At 39.8% G+C, this 18,316-nt stretch overlaps 3 protein-coding genes across 4 annotated transcripts; 2 read left to right on the top strand and 1 right to left on the bottom strand.

The window, feature by feature from the left end:
- Nucleotides 1–849: 849 nt before the first annotated feature.
- LOC103451765 (iron-sulfur assembly protein IscA-like 1, mitochondrial) lies at nucleotides 850–3,497 on the top strand. The gene is made up of 3 exons (XM_008391224.4): nucleotides 850–1,179; nucleotides 1,290–1,407; nucleotides 3,140–3,497. The coding sequence occupies exons 1-3, from the start codon at nucleotides 990–992 to the stop codon at nucleotides 3,237–3,239; spliced, it is 408 nt and encodes a 135-aa protein (XP_008389446.1). The 5' UTR covers nucleotides 850–989; the 3' UTR covers nucleotides 3,240–3,497.
- A 1,722-nt stretch (nucleotides 3,498–5,219) lies between these two features.
- LOC103451605 (F-box/LRR-repeat protein At1g67190-like) lies at nucleotides 5,220–7,930 on the top strand. Of its 2 annotated transcripts, XM_008391120.4 has the most exons (3): nucleotides 5,239–5,539; nucleotides 5,916–7,054; nucleotides 7,145–7,930. In XM_008391120.4, the coding sequence occupies exons 2-3, from the start codon at nucleotides 6,140–6,142 to the stop codon at nucleotides 7,388–7,390; spliced, it is 1,161 nt and encodes a 386-aa protein (XP_008389342.1). In that variant the 5' UTR covers nucleotides 5,239–5,539; nucleotides 5,916–6,139; the 3' UTR covers nucleotides 7,391–7,930. The 2 variants fall into 2 exon arrangements, with proteins under 2 accessions (XP_008389274.1, XP_008389342.1); XM_008391052.4 differs by having other exon boundaries at nucleotides 5,220–5,539; nucleotides 5,916–7,930.
- A 6,448-nt stretch (nucleotides 7,931–14,378) lies between these two features.
- On the bottom strand, nucleotides 14,379–15,077 carry LOC103454524 (NDR1/HIN1-like protein 3). Its single transcript, XM_008394135.4, has one exon. The coding sequence runs from the start codon at nucleotides 15,075–15,077 to the stop codon at nucleotides 14,445–14,447; it is 633 nt and encodes a 210-aa protein (XP_008392357.3). The 3' UTR covers nucleotides 14,379–14,444.
- Between the last annotated feature and the right edge of the window lie 3,239 nt (nucleotides 15,078–18,316).

Here is an 18,316-nt window from a genome sequence, read left to right as displayed (position 1 = left end):
GCCCAATTGTAGAGTGTAAGTGGGCATAGAAAATGACGAGATAATCTTTGTTTTAGGTTACTTGATATGTTCGACCATCTAATATTGATACGTTATTCGTATAAACATGTTATTTATATTTTGATTATTGATACTTCAACGACATACTTATCGATGTGCTTGTCGATGAAAATCTACATGGGACGGCATGAAATCATCCTATTAACTTGATGAGTTATTATTAAATTTTAAATCATAACCGTTCAACTTTTAGTATGCTCATTTGGTTTTGGATAAAAAACTTGCAAGGTGTTATATTCAGTAATGTTGGTCACTAGTTAACCACATTGTTAGGTTTCACATTAAGTGTGCCCCAATGATGACACATAAGGCTTCTTACCGTAGATCGAAAATTTTGAATTTAATTCTTGTTTTTTTCTTTTTGTATGGAAAAAAAATTCAAATTTAATTCTTATAAGTTGAATGAAACTCATATTATATAAGAATCAAAATCAAAGCGTCTAAGCGTACTAACTCATATATCACACAAATCGGTGTGGAAGGCCTAACGAAACCACAAAAATGTTATTTACCACTTTTACTTGTTATGTTGTTCATTAAGCGTGGTAAGAAGAATCTCGCTTAATGGAATAAATTATGTTCAAAGCTGACTCAACCTTTCTCGTTACGGGAAGTTCCAATCTTTTCAATTTTGTATGTGGTCTTTTTGTGGATTCCATTATTAATTAACACGTGTTCATAAATTTAACTCACTTTTATAATTTACATCTATCAATCAACGATTGAGACTCCATGAGTCACACACGTAAGAAGTGCAGCCTTATTTCTGTCGATCAATTTGTCCACGGAAACATTCAGAATTTCGTTCAGACGCAACGTGGAGGGTTGCGAAATGACGGAACTACCCCGGCACGATTTCACCACGGGTTTGCCTTTAGATCGCAGAGAGACATATCTGGGAAGAAGAAAAGACATTAAAAATCTCACCGATGGCTTCGCAAATTCTGGCGGCGGTAGCCGAGAGGGTCGGACCGGCGGCGAGGCGACAGGCCGTGAGCCTGACGGACGCGGCGGCGAATCGCATACGGCAGCTCCTAGAGCAGCGCCGGCGGCCTTATCTCAAGCTCGGAGTCAAGGCTCGCGGCTGCAACGGATTGTCCTACACTCTCAATTACGCAGGTACGGCGGCGTTTTGATCCTGATCGTCAAGTTTTCTTCTTTTTCTTCAATTTTGATGAGTTGAATTATGAATTTCGTGAATTTATTTGCTCCAATTTGTTCATGTGTAGATGATAAGGGGAAGTTCGACGAATTGGTGGAGGATAAAGGTGTGAAGATTTTGATTGATCCGAAGGCTCTGATGCACGTCATAGGAACGAAGATGGATTTTATAGATGATAAACTCAGGTAAATCATTCCTCTCTTTTTTTCCCCAACTTTCCCTTTTTTTTTGGTGGATTTGTGGGCAACTTGTTAACATGTTTGGATTCTGAGAAATTGTTTGGTTTTGATTTGAATTGGGCGTGTGTAAATCTTTGTTTTTTTTTTTTTTGGTAGAGAAAATGAACTTGTGCTGTGTTAGAAATGGATTAGTTTTTCATTTTTGTAATTATTTCCAGTGTCAATTTAATATTAGGATGTTAAAATTGCGCATCGTAAGGATAATGGGTCGTCAAATTTCAGGTTGAATTTTGTGGAGAATATAGAGTTTTTTCACTTTGAGACGAACCAAGAGTCTTCGAAAGAGCCAAAAGTGCTTTTGACTACGTTTGGCAGAAAAACTTCAAAGCGTTTTTTGGGTTGTAGAAGCACTCTTTAGTGCTTTTACTTATGAGCAGAAGTCGTTCCTACATAGCAATCCCAAATGAGCTCTTGGAACCATATGACAATCAGTAAGCCAATGTGCTGCAATTGACCATTTTTTGGGGGGGTGGGCATTTCATATTTATGGTGGGTGTCTTGCCATTCATCAACTCTAACATCATCCCAATGGAGCTCCGCTACCTTATACAAGATCTAGACTTATGCTGCTCAGCGCTGCTATAAACAACATCAGCTTTAGGTCTCCACCCTCCTTAACTAGTGATATTAAATTTGCCCATAATGTCACCTTTGCTGATGGTCAACTTTCCATTCCTGTCCTGACTACTACTGTATGACCATTTCATTAAGACCGACAGAGGACCATGATTTAGGGCATCATCACCTCCACCACTGCTGCCATTAGTACTTCAACCTCTGTTTACTGTTGGATATGTGTGTTGTGTGCATTCAATGACAAATTGAATGTGCAGTTTAGAAGGGTTTAAGTGAATTCTTCAAGTGGCTTTCCGTGTGTGTGTTAGGAGAGATAATGGTGCATGTTAGAAGGGTTTTAGTGAATGCTTCAAGTGGCTTTCCGTGTGCATGTTAGGAGAGATAATGGTGCATGTTAGAAGGGTTTTAGTGAATGCTGCAAGTGGATTTCCATGTGCGTGTTAGGAAAGATAATGGTGCACGTTAGAAGGGTTTTAGTGAATGGTTCAAGTGGCTTTCCATGTGCGTGCTAGGAAAGATAATAGGAGAGATAATGGTGCATGTTAGAAGGGTTTTAGTGAATGCTGCAAGTGGATTTCCATGTGCGTGTTAGGAAAGATAATGGTGCACGTTAGAAGGGTTTTAGTGAATGGTTCAAGTGGCTTTCCATGTGCGTGCTAGGAAAGATAATGGTGCGCGTTACAAGGGTTTTAGTGAATGCTTCAAGTGGCTTTCCATGTGCATGTTTAGGAGAGATAAGGGTGCGTGTGTGTCCATTTTTACATGAGCAGATACCAAACCATGAAGAAAGATGATCTGCTAATATTATTTTGCTTGTGTTTTTATCTGGGTATATTTTCTTTGCTTTATTTTCCATGAACAAGTACTTGAATTTGGGAACCTTAAGCAGCCAAATGGCATGGCATTTATGCCCCTTGTCGATCTGATGATACGTTGTAAATTTAACCGCCTGTCATTTGTTCGTGGGGCAATGGTACAATATGACATGCTTTGGGCTTAATTCTTCTGTTGGCGTTTATGCCGTTGGTTTCACAACTTGGTTTTGCCTTCTTACTCTCACCTTCCTGGTTCCGCTCACACCTAATTTATTTTCTTTTGGCAGGTCTGAGTTCGTATTCATCAATCCCAACTCTAAAGGACAGTGTGGCTGTGGGGAATCTTTCATGACAACAGGCGGCAGCGGAGCTACCAAGAAGGTATAAAGAATCGTGTGGCCAGCTTGTGATGAACCAACACTTTCACTGACTAATCATTCGTGTTGGCGCTGGCGTAAGTCATAGTAGTCTCTGCTAACTCGGGTCTTAAAGTTCGCATTCTTTTGTAAAGATATTCCAATTTTGTTTGGAAGAACACAATGTATATCGATAAAATTATGTGCTACTTGAAATTTTATGAACTTTTGTAATGTCAACATGTAGAAGCTGCTGAATTGTGGAAATTGCGTCGGCGGGATTATCAAATTTTTCCTGAGCTTTTTTTTTTACCATTCTTTACTTATACGTGAAATTGTTTAGATTTGAATCTCATGAATGACGAGTTTGATATCAATTTAATCTTCTACTCTTTTGGTGTTAATCTATCGTTGAATAAAAAAAGGTCATGGATCTTTCTTTTGCTTTTTCCATATCGATTATAATTTTCTTCGGACTTTGAGGCATTTTGTTTTTCAGTGATATGAGCCATACTGTGTACTAGAAAAGTGAACAGACAACCTATGAGTCCAAAATTGTAACATATAAAATTATATTAATTACGAGCAGTCTGTCGTCCATATTCGTTGAATTTTTAATCTCCTAATAGAATATGCTGTCAAATTCTACTCTCCTTCCAATTTTCAAACAATCAATGGAATTATCAATATACAAGCTCGATCTGTGACGATGAGATGAAGATGATGATGTTGTCTACAAGCTCGATCCATGCCTGGTTGGAGTTTAGAGAGAGTGACCGTACAAATTGTACGGACGAAGGAAGAAAAACCGAGGGAAGAGAGAGAGTGTTTTTGGTCTAGATTTGGTCCCCAATCAAACAAAAAAAAAATCTAAGTTCCAATTAGGTCCCAAAATTTAAGAAAATACATAATTTGTCCACAACCAAAGCTTAAACCACACCATCCCACATACGTTTAAGGGTAAAACCGTCATTTCACATCGTTGAAACTAAACATTTCGGGATGGGCTGTGACATTAAAAATATTAAAATATAAATATACTATTGTGTGTGTGTGTGTGTGTGTGTGTGTGTGTGTGTGTGTATAAACATGGGTACATTCATCAATATTAACCAAAAAATTATTGTACCAAAACATAGGTACATTCTTCAAAATCCCAAAAAAAAAGAAAAAGAAAAAGATATTAGGCTTAATAATATTAGTAAATTTCTTTGATTAAACTTGACATGAATACATTCTTAAATCAAAGAAAAAAGAATGTACCCATATAAATTTAAAAATAGATTAGAAAAAAATTGACTAGATTTTATATAAAAAAATGGTACATTTAACATATAACAAAATTGATATATTTAAGAATGAGTACATTTTAAGATTAAAAATTTGAAAAATTACATGAATGGGTACATATAATTAGCATGTGTACATTTAGCAAAATAAAAAATGAGTACAAATAAATAAAAAAATATATGGCCACAAAAAGAAATTAATATATGGGTACAAATTAAAATTGAAAAGAAAATTGGTATAAATTAAAAAAGGGTTGCAAATTAAAAATGGGTATAAACTAAAAATAAAAATATATGATAAAATTTAGCCATAAATATAAATATACTAATTATAACATAATACTAAATGAATATATTTAGAAATAAAAAATATTTTATTATTAAAATAATTAATGATGTTATTAATATCTAAGGATCTTGATCAAAAATTGAAAAGAATAAGGTTTTAATCAATGGAGTAGCAAAAAGATGGATGAGAACCTAATTTCTCCTTATATTAATTACCAGTTGTGTGTCGTCCACATTCATTTAGTTTTTAAATTTCCTTATAGATTATGTTTTGGAACTCTGCTATTTTGCTAATTCTCAAAACAATCAACAGTTGTTAGTCGTTCACGTTCGTGGACAATAACACAGATGTTGATCTCCTTATGGAATGCAACTTTTTTCCCATTTGTAAGAAGGTTAGGTAGGATATAGGATTCATGTAATGGGGACTCATGTGGCATATTGGATTGGGAAAAAAAAATGTAGCATATTTGCATTCCAATTTCAGAAATTAAATTTCCACATTCTCACGTGCGTAATTACTCACCACTTTCCCACACGTGCTAGAGGAAGACCTGCCGGCTTCCCTCTTCTCTAATCGCAGACTCTTCTTCGTCTTCTCCGCGGACCAAGCAGGTTTTGGCTGGTTCGTTTCTCCACTCGTTTTTCCAAAACCATCGAATCCTGCATTCAAGTTTCTCCCTTTCTCTGATGAATGGGATGATAGTGATCCCGATGACATTTGGGAATTTTGGATTTTGATTTGCTTCCACAGGTAATCCCACCCTAATTTTCTCTCTGTTTTACCCATTGATTATCACTGTATTGAGATCATTTTTATTTAATTGTATTTTTATAGATTTTTGGGTTCTATGTGTTTTTGCTCCATTTTTAGTAGATTGATGCTAAGCTGTTGAAATTTGTTTGAATAATTGAATTGGGTTTAATTTATTGAGTTTGTTTGCTTGGTTTTTCATTGAATTGATGTTGATCCGGTGCAAAATCTGCTAACTTTTGAAATTGTTGACTTGTTTGTAATGCCCAAAGTACTGGATTTTTCCAGTTTCTACTAGCTAATCTTTGCTTTCCATGACAATTACTGATTGATTAATGAAAGTCCAAAATATTGATCTGAATTTTTACTTGTATAGATGATGTCGTGACAAATCCCGAAAAGATGGCAGATTGGTGTTTGGCATGGATGGATCTTGCTTTTTCTTCTGTTTTGTGATAAACCCAGATGGAATGTTTAACAATTCTGGATGGTTAATTGTGTGGTGAGGATTTCTTTAGAGTTGGCTTCTTAATTTTCATGGGGTACTTTGAACTTTGAGAACCAAGAGCTTTCCTCGGTTTTCGTTAATTTATTGGGTATATGGAGCACCTTCCCGTTGAAGTCATAGGTAACATTCTATCCCGGCTTAAAGCTGCCCGAGATGTTGTGATTGCATCTGCAACGTGCAAGAAATGGAGAGAGGCTTGGCGGAATCACCTCCACACTCTTTCTTTCAATTCCAATGATTGGTCCGTCTATCATGATCTGACAACAAGTAGATTGGAAATTCTTATAACTCAAACAATATTCCAAACCACAGCATTGCAGTGTTTGTCAATTTTTATGGATGATGTTGATGAATTTTCAGCCGCCCCAGTGATTGCTTGGCTCATGTATACCCGGGACACCTTGCGGCAACTACATTATAATGTGAGGACTACTCCGAATGTGAATATCATTGAGAAATGCAGTCGACAGAAGCTTGAAGTCTTGGCATTGGCTCATAATTCTGTAACAGGTGTTGAACCCAGTTATCAGAAATTTCCATGCTTGAAGTCACTTTCGCTAAGTTATGTCAGTATCTCAGCTTTGGATTTGAGCCTTTTGCTTACCGCATGTCCAAAACTTCAGATTTTGGCTCTTATTAATCCTGATATTGCCATGTCAGATGCACAGGCAACTATGGAACTTAATAGTCCTTCACTGAAAAATATCTACGTGGAAGCTGTCAGTTTGGATAAGTTCGTACTAGAGGCTGATAGCATTGAGAATCTGCACCTGAAAGATTGTACCCTTGAGCTTTTTGAGCTTATTGGTAAGGGGTCACTGAGTGTTTTGAAGATCGATGATGTTAGTGTCCTCCATCTCGATATTGGGGATAACACAGAGAATCTTCAGATTGTGGATGTTAGCAGCTTCACGATCATGTGGCCAAAGTTCTATAACATGATCTCAAAATCATCAAATTTAAAGAGGCTTCGGCTCTGGGGTGTTGTATTTGATGACGAGGATGAGGTGGTGGATTTGGAGACTGTTTCTACTTGCTTCCCTCAGTTAACCCACCTATCATTAAGTTATGATTTAAGAGATGTTTGTGGCTTGCAGGGGTCATCTTCATTGGAGAACGTGGTTGTGTTAGAACTTGGATGGACTATAATCAGTGAGCTCTTCTCCGACTGGGTAGCAGGACTTCTAGAAAGATGCCCTAATTTGAAGAAGTTGGTCATTTATGGGGTGGTCTCAGAAGCCAAATCCCATGAAGAGTGCCAAGTTTTAGCAAGCTTCACCTCATCCATTGTCCGGCTGATGAGAAAATATCTGCATGTAGAGGTTCAGTTTGAATACGAATAAAAGTCCTGCTGACTGCATTGGTGTCTATTCAAATATTGGTTGCACATGATTGTACAATAAGGTACATGGCAGAACTTCACAAGAACACAAGGATTCTATCACCCTCATATAAATCTGAAAATGGAAGCCCCTTAATTTCATACAAGATTATGCTTGCAGCGTGGTGAGAAAATGTAAATTTACAGATTGATTTTGAAATCAATTTGTCTGTTTATCTCAGGCTTGTGTTTGTTTCATAATATTCAAATGGAAATTTCATATATTGAAGATTATTTTGGGTTGAAGCCGTTTATGGTACTCTCTATATGGCTACATTCCTGAATATGGTGCGTAGGTTTGGTATGATCTTGTCGCCCCCTTGCTTGAACAGGTGAGCTCCTTTACTTCCATAATTCAATGTCGGGTTTAGTTTTAATCACTAGATGATTGAGTATGAAAAGTATACTTCATCACCTGTTTAGTCGAGATTAGAATAGAGATCCTCATATTGTGGATTGAATTTGTACTTTATATTGCTTGTTTGAAGTATGATTTCTTGAATTACATTCTCTTTTTAGTTATCTCATTGTATGACTATGTAAAAAAAGGGGTCATTTTTTGGACCGAAAATCTGAAATCCGTGGCCAGTTGCTTGGATTTGTGAGGACATGAACATTCCTGCACTTTGTGGTATTGAAACCACTCGGCAATGTTTCGCTTAAACTCAAAGGAACCTTCAGGTTGCAGTTGATGTTGCTAGGACCATAATCTGGTGTCTTGATCTTTCCAAACCTGGCTCTTACCCGAAGAGAAATCTTCACATCAATACTGTAAACACCAGCAGCAGTCTCCGAGTTAAAACTGAGAGAGGTCACGTTCTCCAAATACCGCCAACTGCTGACCTTCAACGAGTACATGATTTAAAATGATCGTGTTCTTATGCCCTTGGTAAAATGGCGCCCTAGGCAGTGTCACATTAGCAAACCTCTTTTTTCTATAGTTGGCAAAGACTTGGATGCGGCGGTAATATATGCCAACCTTTTGTTGGGGTTTCGGATGGTGATGTTGAGCGCGAGATTGTAGTCGAGAGTATTGTCGGTGTCGGTGAAATTGAATCGCGTTAGAGAGGCATTGGAGACGGTGAATTGAGGCTCTTTGGGAAGGAAGATCAACCAGAATATGAACATGGTTAGGACGAGGCAGAGTAAGGCGTTGCAGGGGAAGTAGAGGCAGCGGGTGCCGCCCCTTGGAGTCATTAGACGAGAGAAAACAAGAAAAATGGTACCAATGGAGTTGCAGATGGAGTATTGTCTTGTATACAAGACGAAAGGGAGGATTTCGGCTTTGTACTTATGAAAAAGCTTAATCGAGTGCTGACAGCCATTGACAGAAGGTATGTATATCTAGCAATTGACTTTGTTGGAAATGTCAAGAGGAACATCCAAAGAGTCCTTCTGGTCTGGGGGAACTTCCAAAGTTGTTCAATCCGGGTCTCGCCTGATCACCAAAAGAATCGAAATACCTTCTGTTTTGTTGATCTAATTAGCTAAACAAATTTATGCAGAAGCACTTGGAGGAAAACGACTTTCGATACTTGCTTGAAGTAGTTCCTTGTAGTTCCCAACCCCTTTAACTTCTCTGCTTGTTTTTATTTTCTGTGTTTTCTTCACCCATTAACTTATGGTGGACGGACGCTCTAGTCGCAGTTGAATATGGCGGATGAGACGAGGGGGAAGGTATGGTAGACTGCAATGTGAGAGTTAGTTGTGACGACTTTTGGTCCCTGAGAATAGCATAACATTTCTAAACTGTAGTTTTATGGGCAGTTTTGACGCACCAAGTCGAGTAATTTTTCGGTGTGCAGTAACACCACATTGGCAATGTAAGATGCTCGTCCCTTGAAGTTTGAACATGAATTATTAATTAGTTAAATTTTACGCGTGATGCATTGTAAACAAGCCAGATCTCTACAAATGATCACCGCTCCCAGCACTAAAAACTCCTAGTGTCGTTGTTGTGCACATTTTCGGCATTGGATTCAATCGAAACGTATGAAATTTTTTGACGATGTGCTGAGCACTGTTGGTAAAAAAAAAAAAAAAAAAAAAAAAAGCTTGAAGTTGTATACAGCAGTATATCGATGTATACAGCAGTATCCGAGTTAAAGTTGGAAATGTCGTTTTGCCCAAACACCACCTCCCCATGCGCTTCAAGAAGTACTTGTTTTTAACCGGTTCAATTTGGGGTCGGGCTGATCACATCCATGATGGTGGTATGTGTTGGTTCTAACTTGGGTCCTAACTCATCACGCCCTATGTAGGAACTCATAGGGTAAGTATGTTACTCTACGCCCTATTAGTAGACATGAAAACTGGTCAGTTTTATTGGGTTTAAGTTGGTTTCAATCTGACTTGAGTTAATAATTTCGTTGCTGTTTGAAATGTTACCCTTGCATGATCCTGAAAATAGTGGCTTGTAGATCGATCTAGGTAAACGTACAAGCAAAGTAATTGTGTGGTCAAGCAAAGTAATTGTCTGGTCAGATGATGGAAAGAAAAATAAATTTGTAGACAATTTTGTAAATTAAATGACATAAAAGTTGATGATTGGATTATTACTTAAGCGTTGATAAATGTGCTTATTTTCTATTGGTGACACATCATTTGGTTTACAAAATTTGTCTACAAATTTTGTCTTCCTAGAATTTCTCTCTATATAATAGATGTGTGTATGTATTCATCAGAAAAAAGTATTTAATTGAGATGTGTTGACTCTAAATACTACCAAGCCTACGTAGCGTGTAGGTCGAGTAATCAATAAGCTAACTATGTCATTCGGTTGTGTGCGGAACGTGCCAACTTGTCAGCCGAATTTGGCCGGAGAGTAAAATATGTCGATGTGGCGTTGGACGCACTGCTAACTTCTTGATCTTGCAACTACGGCCAAGGAAGGAACATATCTCAGCCTTCGGGTTCTATAGCTTGAAGATAAGGCTGCTAGTTTTGCGAAGTTCAATATCAAATTTGGCTTTCAATGTGTTGAATGTAGTAACCTGGTAACACTTCACTTTGCAGAGAAGGCTGATGAGATGATCTTTACCAACAATGACTCGGAAATCCTTGTTAACCGAGACTTAGATAAATAACCAGTTGGTCTTGAAGTTCAATATCAAATTCTGGTTCTATAGCTTGAAGACAAGGCTGCTAGTTTTGCGAAGTTCAATATCAAATTCGGCTTTCAATGTGTTGAATGTAGTAACCTGGTAACACCTCACTTTGCCGAGAAGGCTGATGAGATGATCTCTACCAACAATGACTCGGAAATCCTTGTTAACCGAGACTTAGATAAATAACTAGTTGGTTTTGAAGTAGTGCTGTTTATCCAAACTGAAGGTGTTCCTCGATCGGCTGATTCTACGGCTCCAGTGCTGTCTATCCAAATTGAAGGTGCTCATCGGTTGCCTTCACAATGCTGTTTATCCAAACTGAAGATGTGTCGGCTAGAAGAAAATGAGAGACAAAAAAAATCTAAGGGTTGTTGAAAAGCTTTGGGTAGGGCAATTTGTGTGCTGATTTGAAGGGCCCTTTCCGTTGCCACTGGCTTTGTATTTATAGGAACGCAAAAGTTCGATGACCACATAACAAATTGTTGCCGGGCGTCGGAAGATGAGTGTAGCCAAATCAAGGACGTCCTACAGATGTATGAAGATGTATCTGGGCAGCGAGTTAACTTGCAAAAGAGTGAAATTTGCTTCAGCAGAAATGTTAAACGGTCAATGCAATTGAGGCTGGCAGGTCTGCTAGGAGTCAAGAAGGTAGACCGACATGACTGATACCTGGGTATGCCAACTCTTGTTGGTTGAAACAAGACATAATGCTACAGCTATATAAAGGACCGAATGTGGAAAAGGCTCCAAGGCTGGAAGGGCAAACTGCTTAGTGCGGCAGGGAAGGAAGTACTAGTCAAAGCCATCGCACAAGTAATTCCAAATTACACAATGAGTTGTTTTCTCTTCCCCAAACACTTCTGTGATGATTTAAACAAATTAATTGCATCCTTTTGCTGGAATGGTGATGAAGGTGAAAGGAAAATGCATGGTGTTCGTGGGAAAGACTTTGCAGCCCAAAATGTGAGGGTGGTCTTGGGTTTCGAAATATCTTTGCGTTTAATTTGGGGATGTTAGCTAAACAAGGCTGGAAGCTACTTACTGAGCCCAACTTCCTGATTTCGAGGGTTCTAAAGGCTAAGTACTTTCCAAATGGCTCTTTTATGGAGGTACTTGTACAACCAAATGCATCTTATACATGGAAGAGCATATGTGCAGCCAAGGTCTAAAATATCGATAATATTGGAAATATCGGTAGTCCAAAAATACGAAATTTTCGATGGAAATATCAGGATATTATCGATATCGATAAAAATTGAATAAAAACCACGGAAATTGTAAGAAAAACTTGGAAATTTTTATTGAAAGATGTTTATTTAGTCAACTATCTATTAGTTTATCACAAAAAATTGGAAGGAAATGCATTGCATGATGGATTTAATTGATTTAAGTTGATTATATAGCGAGCTGGCAAACATTATAAGTGTAGAAAATATGTAGTAATTAATGAAAGAAGTTTAAACACACCATAATTATTTATATATAATGAATTAGTACAATATTTTACATTTTATACATTGCATGGTAAGATACATGAGTGACTTAGTACCACATAGAGTTCCTATCAAGGTCTAAAATATCGCTGATATCGGAAATATCGGTAGTAAAAAAACACGGAAATTTCGATGGAAATATCGAGATAATATCGATATTTTAGACCTTGTGTGCAGCAAGGAAGGTCATTGCCCTTGGCTCTTGTTGGCAGGTGGGAGGGGGAAGATCTATCCGCATTTGGGAGGAACCGTGAATCCCTACCCCTTCAACGTTTTGACCATTCTTTCATATGCTCGATGGGTGCACGTTGACGATGGTCGATTAACTAGTGGACCAAAATACAAGATGATGGAATTGCGAGCTACTCCAAACCCTGTTCTCACTCGAAGAGGTTAAGGCCATTCGCTATATCCAACTAAGTGAACGATCCCCGCCGGACTATCTGATTTGGCATTACGAGCACCAAGGAAGGTTCATAGTGAAAAGTGCATATCACATCGCCCGTTCTTGGATACAACCTACCAACAACGGGGCGTCATCTTCTACCCTTTCTTCCAATATGTTGTGGTCCAAACTGTGGAATGCCAATGTCCTGCCCAAAGTGAAGATTTATGTATCGCGTCTCCTAAATGAACATTGTCCCACAAGAGCTAACCTGGCAAGACGTCATATCACAACTGAAGTGGAGTGTTTACTGTGTAACCACTATGGTGAGACTACTATCCATATAATGAGGGAATGCCCATATGCCAAATGTGCTTGGATGGCATTGGGTTTGGAAGCATGTTTGCGTGATGCCCATCACCCGTCAATTCTTGAGTGGGGAATCGAGACTGCTCGACTTCTTCATAAGTCCAGTTTTGAGTTGTTCCTCATGATCTGTTGGGCTCTCTAGGGGGCTAAAAATGAAAAGTTGTGGCAGGAAAAGTTGGAACCCTCTGACGTGTGCATAGACCGTGCTCAGCAACGATGGTCTGCTTTTGTCAAAGCCAATGTGGTAACACCCGTTTTGAATTCCGGGACATCTAGACACATCAAATGGATGGCCCCACCACCAGGATGACTTAAAGTAAATATTGATGGGTCTTGGAGTGATACCAAATTGGTGGGAGGTTTTGGGGCTGTTGTTCGAACTGATTACGGGGATTTTGTGGCTACAATTTGTGGAAGTTTTGAGGGGGTCTACTCTCCCTTACAGGCAGAAGCACTCGCTTTTCGGGAGAGCTTGCATTGGGCAGTGAACAAGGGTTTTTCAAATTTGTTTTTTGAGAGTGATTCACTTCAGATTGTGGAGGCAGTAAAAAATCCTATCTTAAACTTGTCATCAATTGGACAAGTTGTGGTAGATATCAAGGCCCTACTCTAATCAATCACTGAAGCAACTGTTATCCACACCCGCCGCAATGCAAACTCAGCTGCTCATCGCCTTGCTCGGACTGGCCTCTCGTTAAACCAAAGTTGTGAATGACACGGTTCTCCTCCAAGTTTTCTGATTGACACACTTGTAGAAGAAGGTGCTATGCACTAATGCAAAATGTTGTATGCTGTTACCCCTTTGTTGAAATAAAATCTACTATCGTCTCTTACAAAAAAAAAAAAAAAAAAACAAACAAACTGTTGCCGTAAATCCACTTTCACTACAATATTCCTGAGAAAATATTGTATTTGAAAGCGACCATATCCACATCTTTTAATTAATGCCCACCAAAAAGAGTCTGATTAACTTAGCAGCCCTCTGATGACGTGGTTATCATCCCAATTGCAGTCACGCGCGTACCAAGTTGGACTTTCCATCTTTATCCCATGCAATCTGGAGAGCAATCAAGACTCAGTTAAATAATACACATAAAAATGTATATTAACACTCATTGCAGCTTTTGGACTCCTCGCTAACCCGCCATGCAACAGATAATTCTTCAATATCGTCATGGTAATTCAACCAAGATAACATTAATCTTCAATATCAAATCTAACGGGCTCAGAATTCTACTCATTCTACAATCTCAATTGCTTGGGCCAATAGTGTAAAATTGGGTCCAAACAAGATGTCAATAATCATACTTCTGGTGACGGGGGTCAATCAACCACCGAAGTCTATGGAAGTTCTATCAGAAATGAAAGGGATTTGTTTTCGAACAGCATAACATACTAAATACTTCTACTGGAAACTGAATTCTTATTCCAACCAAACAACTGCGGCCTAGTAGTATCTCTGATATGTTTTTATTACCATTCTGTGAGACTATTTAATCGCACACGGTCGTCAGTGATCGCTAAATTCTTTTTTTCTTGTTGTGCTTTGTGCTACATATGTACTAAATTGTTTGGCAGTATGGTGAACACTTGTATTATTAGTTGAATTGTTTCATGGAATTTTCATACAATTTTGGGGTAAAAGATCCGAAAATAAAGCGACTAATCACCGGGATTTGAAAAGAGATAAACATTCCAGCACTGTGTAGCCTTGAATGCAATTGGAGATGTTTCATTTGAACTGAAAGGAACTTTCAGCGAGCAGTCAATCTTGTAATATGGCTTGTAATTGGGTGGCTTGAACTTTCCATACCTGGCTCTTACCCGAAGAGCAAGCTTCAAATCAATACTGTAAAGCCCGGCAGCAGCCTCTGAGTTCAACTGGGAAAGGTCACGTTCCCCAAACACCACCAACTGTTGCCCTTCAACTAGTACATGATTTAAAATGGTTGTGTTCTTATGGCCTTGGTAAAATGGCGCCGAAGGTAATGTCACCATAGCAAACCGCTTCTTTCTATAGTTGGCTATGACCTGGATGCGGCGGTAGTATATGCCAACCCTTCTGTTAGGGTTTCGGATGGTGATGTTGAGAGCGAGGTTGTAGTGGAGGGTGTTGTTATCGTCGGTGAAATTGAATCGGGTAAGAGAGGCATCGGTGATGGTGAATTTCGGCTCTTGGGGATTGAAGATGAAGACGAATATGAGGAGGGCAAGGACGGAGCAGAAGATGGTGTTGTAGAATATGCAGAAGCAACATACAACGTTACAGCAGCGTCCACCACTCCTTCCAAACATAGCTGAGGACAAGATAGAAAAGCAAGAAATTTGGGTTATCAGATTACGAGCGGATTATGAAATATGTAGATGAAGATGATCAAGAAAATCGGTGCGGCCAGAAGCTAAAGTCAAGGTCAAACTTGCCAAGTTATTGAAGGAGTGGTACTAGGTAATTGGGTACTAGCTTCCGATCCGCTGACTTTGGCAAAGGCTCTCCTGAAGGCCTAGCTAATAATTATAATCTTTGGAACGAGTAATGTCAACTCTGAAGTAATATTATTCCTTGCATCGCACGATTTTGCATTTATTATATTTTTTTGTTTGTTTGATGTTTCTTTTTTCAAAGAACTTAGCGAAGAAGGCTTTGGTGTATTTAACACAATACGTTGAAATGAAGGAAAGCTTATTTATTGATATCCCCGATAAGTTACAAATATGTACATATACTTGAGTCAAAATAAACAAACAAGAGGGAGCCTTCACAAAGGTTGCTTAGGAGAAGTCTCAGCAGTCGGTAGAGCCCCAGAAAGAGAAGGCACCGGAGGAGGATCATTCGGAGCCTCAGTACTGGACAAAACCCTAGAAGGAGGAGGCATCAGAGGTTGATCATTTGGAGCTTCATTACGCGGTACAGCCCCAGAAGACGAAGGCAATAAATGCCTTTGGAACAAACCCACAAATCTCTGATGATCAAGTAAAACCTGACCATCAGATTCCTTCATCTGGTCAAGCTTCCTCTTCATGTTTGTAGCATAGTCATGTGCGAGCCGGTGCAACTGTTTATTCTTATGCTTGAGCCCTCTAATCTCCTGTTTGAGACTCATCACTTCAGCCGCCAATGATTCAACTTGGCGGGTTCGAGCAAATAGGCGTTGGGCCATATTAGACACAGAACCTGCACACTGAACACTGAGAGCCAGAGAATCCTTAACAGCCAACTCATCAGACCGTTTGGAAAGTAGTCTGTTATCTTTGGGAGTGAGAAGGTTCCTGGCCACTACCGCAGCGGTCATATCATTCTTCATCACGGAATCCCCAACGGTAAGAGGACCAGTAGGGGAGACGAAGGATGGGCGCCATATGTTGTCTGGAGAAGGCGGGGCTGCCTCTTCAACAAGGTTCAAGTCAAAACGACGGTCGGAGGGGCCAGACATTTTCAAAGGTGTTGAAGAGAGAAGAGGTCGGACAAATCAAGATCTTAGAAGTGCAAGAATGGAGCTTCTACTGGTGGATATTCAAGTGTGCTTTGGAACTTAATGTCAGCCCCTATAAAAATCTGCACTCAACGAAGCTTCAGAAATCGAAGAGGCGCCTGCTCAGAAATCGAAGAGGCGTTTGCTTTCTCAAAAGCTGGGCTGCTCAGAAACCACGAGGGTCGATCTCAGAAATCGAAGAGGCGTTTGCTTTCTCAAAAGCTGGGCTGCTCAAAGACCACGAAGGCCGATCTCAGAAATCGAAGAGGCTTGCTTTCTCAAAAGCTGGGATGCTCAGAGACCACGAGGGCCGATCTCAGAAATCGAGGAGGCACCTACTTTTCCAGCCTTGTCAGCACCTGTCACACGCACACTCAGCTTTGCGGAAATTATGGGCATTCTGTCGAAGATTTCTGACGAAGTAGAAAGCACATGAACCGTACTGTTCAATCACCCACTTCCCACACGCAACAGTAGCTCATGGGTACCACAGATAACTTTGCCAAAGTTCTCTGACAAAGTTGAGACACGTGAAGCTTGCAGCTCCCACTACATCGCTCTGACCAAGAAGGGTAAAAGAATTGCAAAGAAACAACACTAACAAAGTTTAAACACATAAATTTTGAAGGTCTAGCTACCATATTATTACCCACAAGGGTAAAGGAACAGTACCACTGCTGGATAATTGGAAAGTCCCGGTGTGTCAACCTCTGTGCTTCGTGGCAAGGTAGACTAGCAAACATGCCCAACCTGTACTCACATTCGAGAAAACACTCCCAACAAGATTGCTTGCTCCAAAATCGAAGAGGCACCGCCCTCCGAATCTCGAGAGCCAGACTCCCAACATGATTACTTTCTCAAAAATCGAAGAGAGGGTAAAGGAACAGTACCACTGCTGGATAATTAGAAAGTCCCTGTGTGTCAACCTTTGTGCTTCGTGGCAAGGTAAACTAGCAAACATGCCCAACCTTTACTCACATTCGAGAAAACACTCCCAACAAGATTGTTTGCTCCAAAATCGAAGAGGCACCGCCCTCCGAATCTCGAGAGCCAGACTCCCAACATGATTACTTTCTCAAAAATCGAAGAGAGGGTAAAGGAACAGTACCACTACTGGATAATTGGAAAGTCCCTGTGTGTCAACCTCTGTGCTTCGTGGCAAGGTCGACTAGCAAACACGTCCAACCTTTACTCACATTCGAGAAAACACTCCCAACAAGATTGCTTGCTCGAAAATCGAAGAGGCACCGCCCTCCGAATCTCGAGAGCCAGACTCCCAACATGATTACTTTCTCAAAAATCGAAGAGACCGCTCTCCGAATCTCGAGAGCCAGACCCCCAGCAGGATTGCTTTCTCAAAAATCGAAGAGGCATCGTTCTCCGAATCTCGAGAGCCAGATCCCCGACAGGATTGCTTGTTCGAAAATCGAAGAGGCACCACTTTCCCAACTTCAAGAGCTGGATCTCTTTGGATAAAGCTTGTCTGTAATCTTCACACGCAACATCAGCTTTCCAGATACCACAGACCACTTTTTCAAAGTGCTCTGACAGAGTTAAAACATGTGAAGCTGGCAGCTCCCTCTACCGTGCTATAACCAAGCAGGGTAAAGGAATAACATTATTACTTGATGTTAGGGAGACTCCTATATATGTCGACCTCCATCCCTAACGGACAGGCAGACCTGCAAAAATGCTCAACCCTTTCTCTTATCTGAGAGGGCACTCCCAACGAAGCCTTTCGAAATATTCAGCTTTCTTTCCCCCCGATAATACCTCTGTAAACAAGCTATACTAGAGCAAGAATATCTCATATCATCAGGGTTAAAAGCAAGAGTATCCCATATCATGCTTTTTCCCTGTCTTTTCCTTTGGCCTTGTTCTTACCTGCAAGACAAGGAGAAAGAGAGCAATCAGTCAGCACTTGGAATCAAGCTTCCAGCCAAGAACTGACTGCCTGGAACCCCTTACCTGATTACTTACCTAGCATTGCTCTCGAGTACTCATCTTCAACATCTTATGCTTCCAGGGAAGATACCGCATCTGCCTGAGGAACAAATAGGGCAA

This window comes from Malus domestica, chromosome 12 (genome assembly GCF_042453785.1).
Source record: "Malus domestica chromosome 12, GDT2T_hap1".
NCBI lineage: Eukaryota > Viridiplantae > Streptophyta > Magnoliopsida > Rosales > Rosaceae > Malus > Malus domestica.
This window is presented reverse-complemented; position numbering and strand designations above follow the sequence as displayed.

What these genes read in the sequence shown, in the direction of transcription:
- LOC103451765 (XM_008391224.4), top strand. Translation starts at nt 990, where the DNA reads ATGGCTTCGCAAATTCTGGCGGCGGTAGCCGAGAGGGTCGGACCGGCG. An exon ending in CTACACTCTCAATTACGCAG is followed by an intron (nt 1,180 to 1,289) that starts GTACGGCGGCGT and finishes GTTCATGTGTAG; the next exon opens with ATGATAAGGGGAAGTTCGAC. An exon ending in TTTATAGATGATAAACTCAG is followed by an intron (nt 1,408 to 3,139) that starts GTAAATCATTCC and finishes TTCTTTTGGCAG; the next exon opens with GTCTGAGTTCGTATTCATCA.
- LOC103454524 (XM_008394135.4), bottom strand. Translation starts at nt 15,077, where the DNA reads ATGTTTGGAAGGAGTGGTGGACGCTGCTGTAACGTTGTATGTTGCTTC.
- LOC103451605 (XM_008391052.4), top strand. Translation starts at nt 6,140, where the DNA reads ATGGAGCACCTTCCCGTTGAAGTCATAGGTAACATTCTATCCCGGCTT.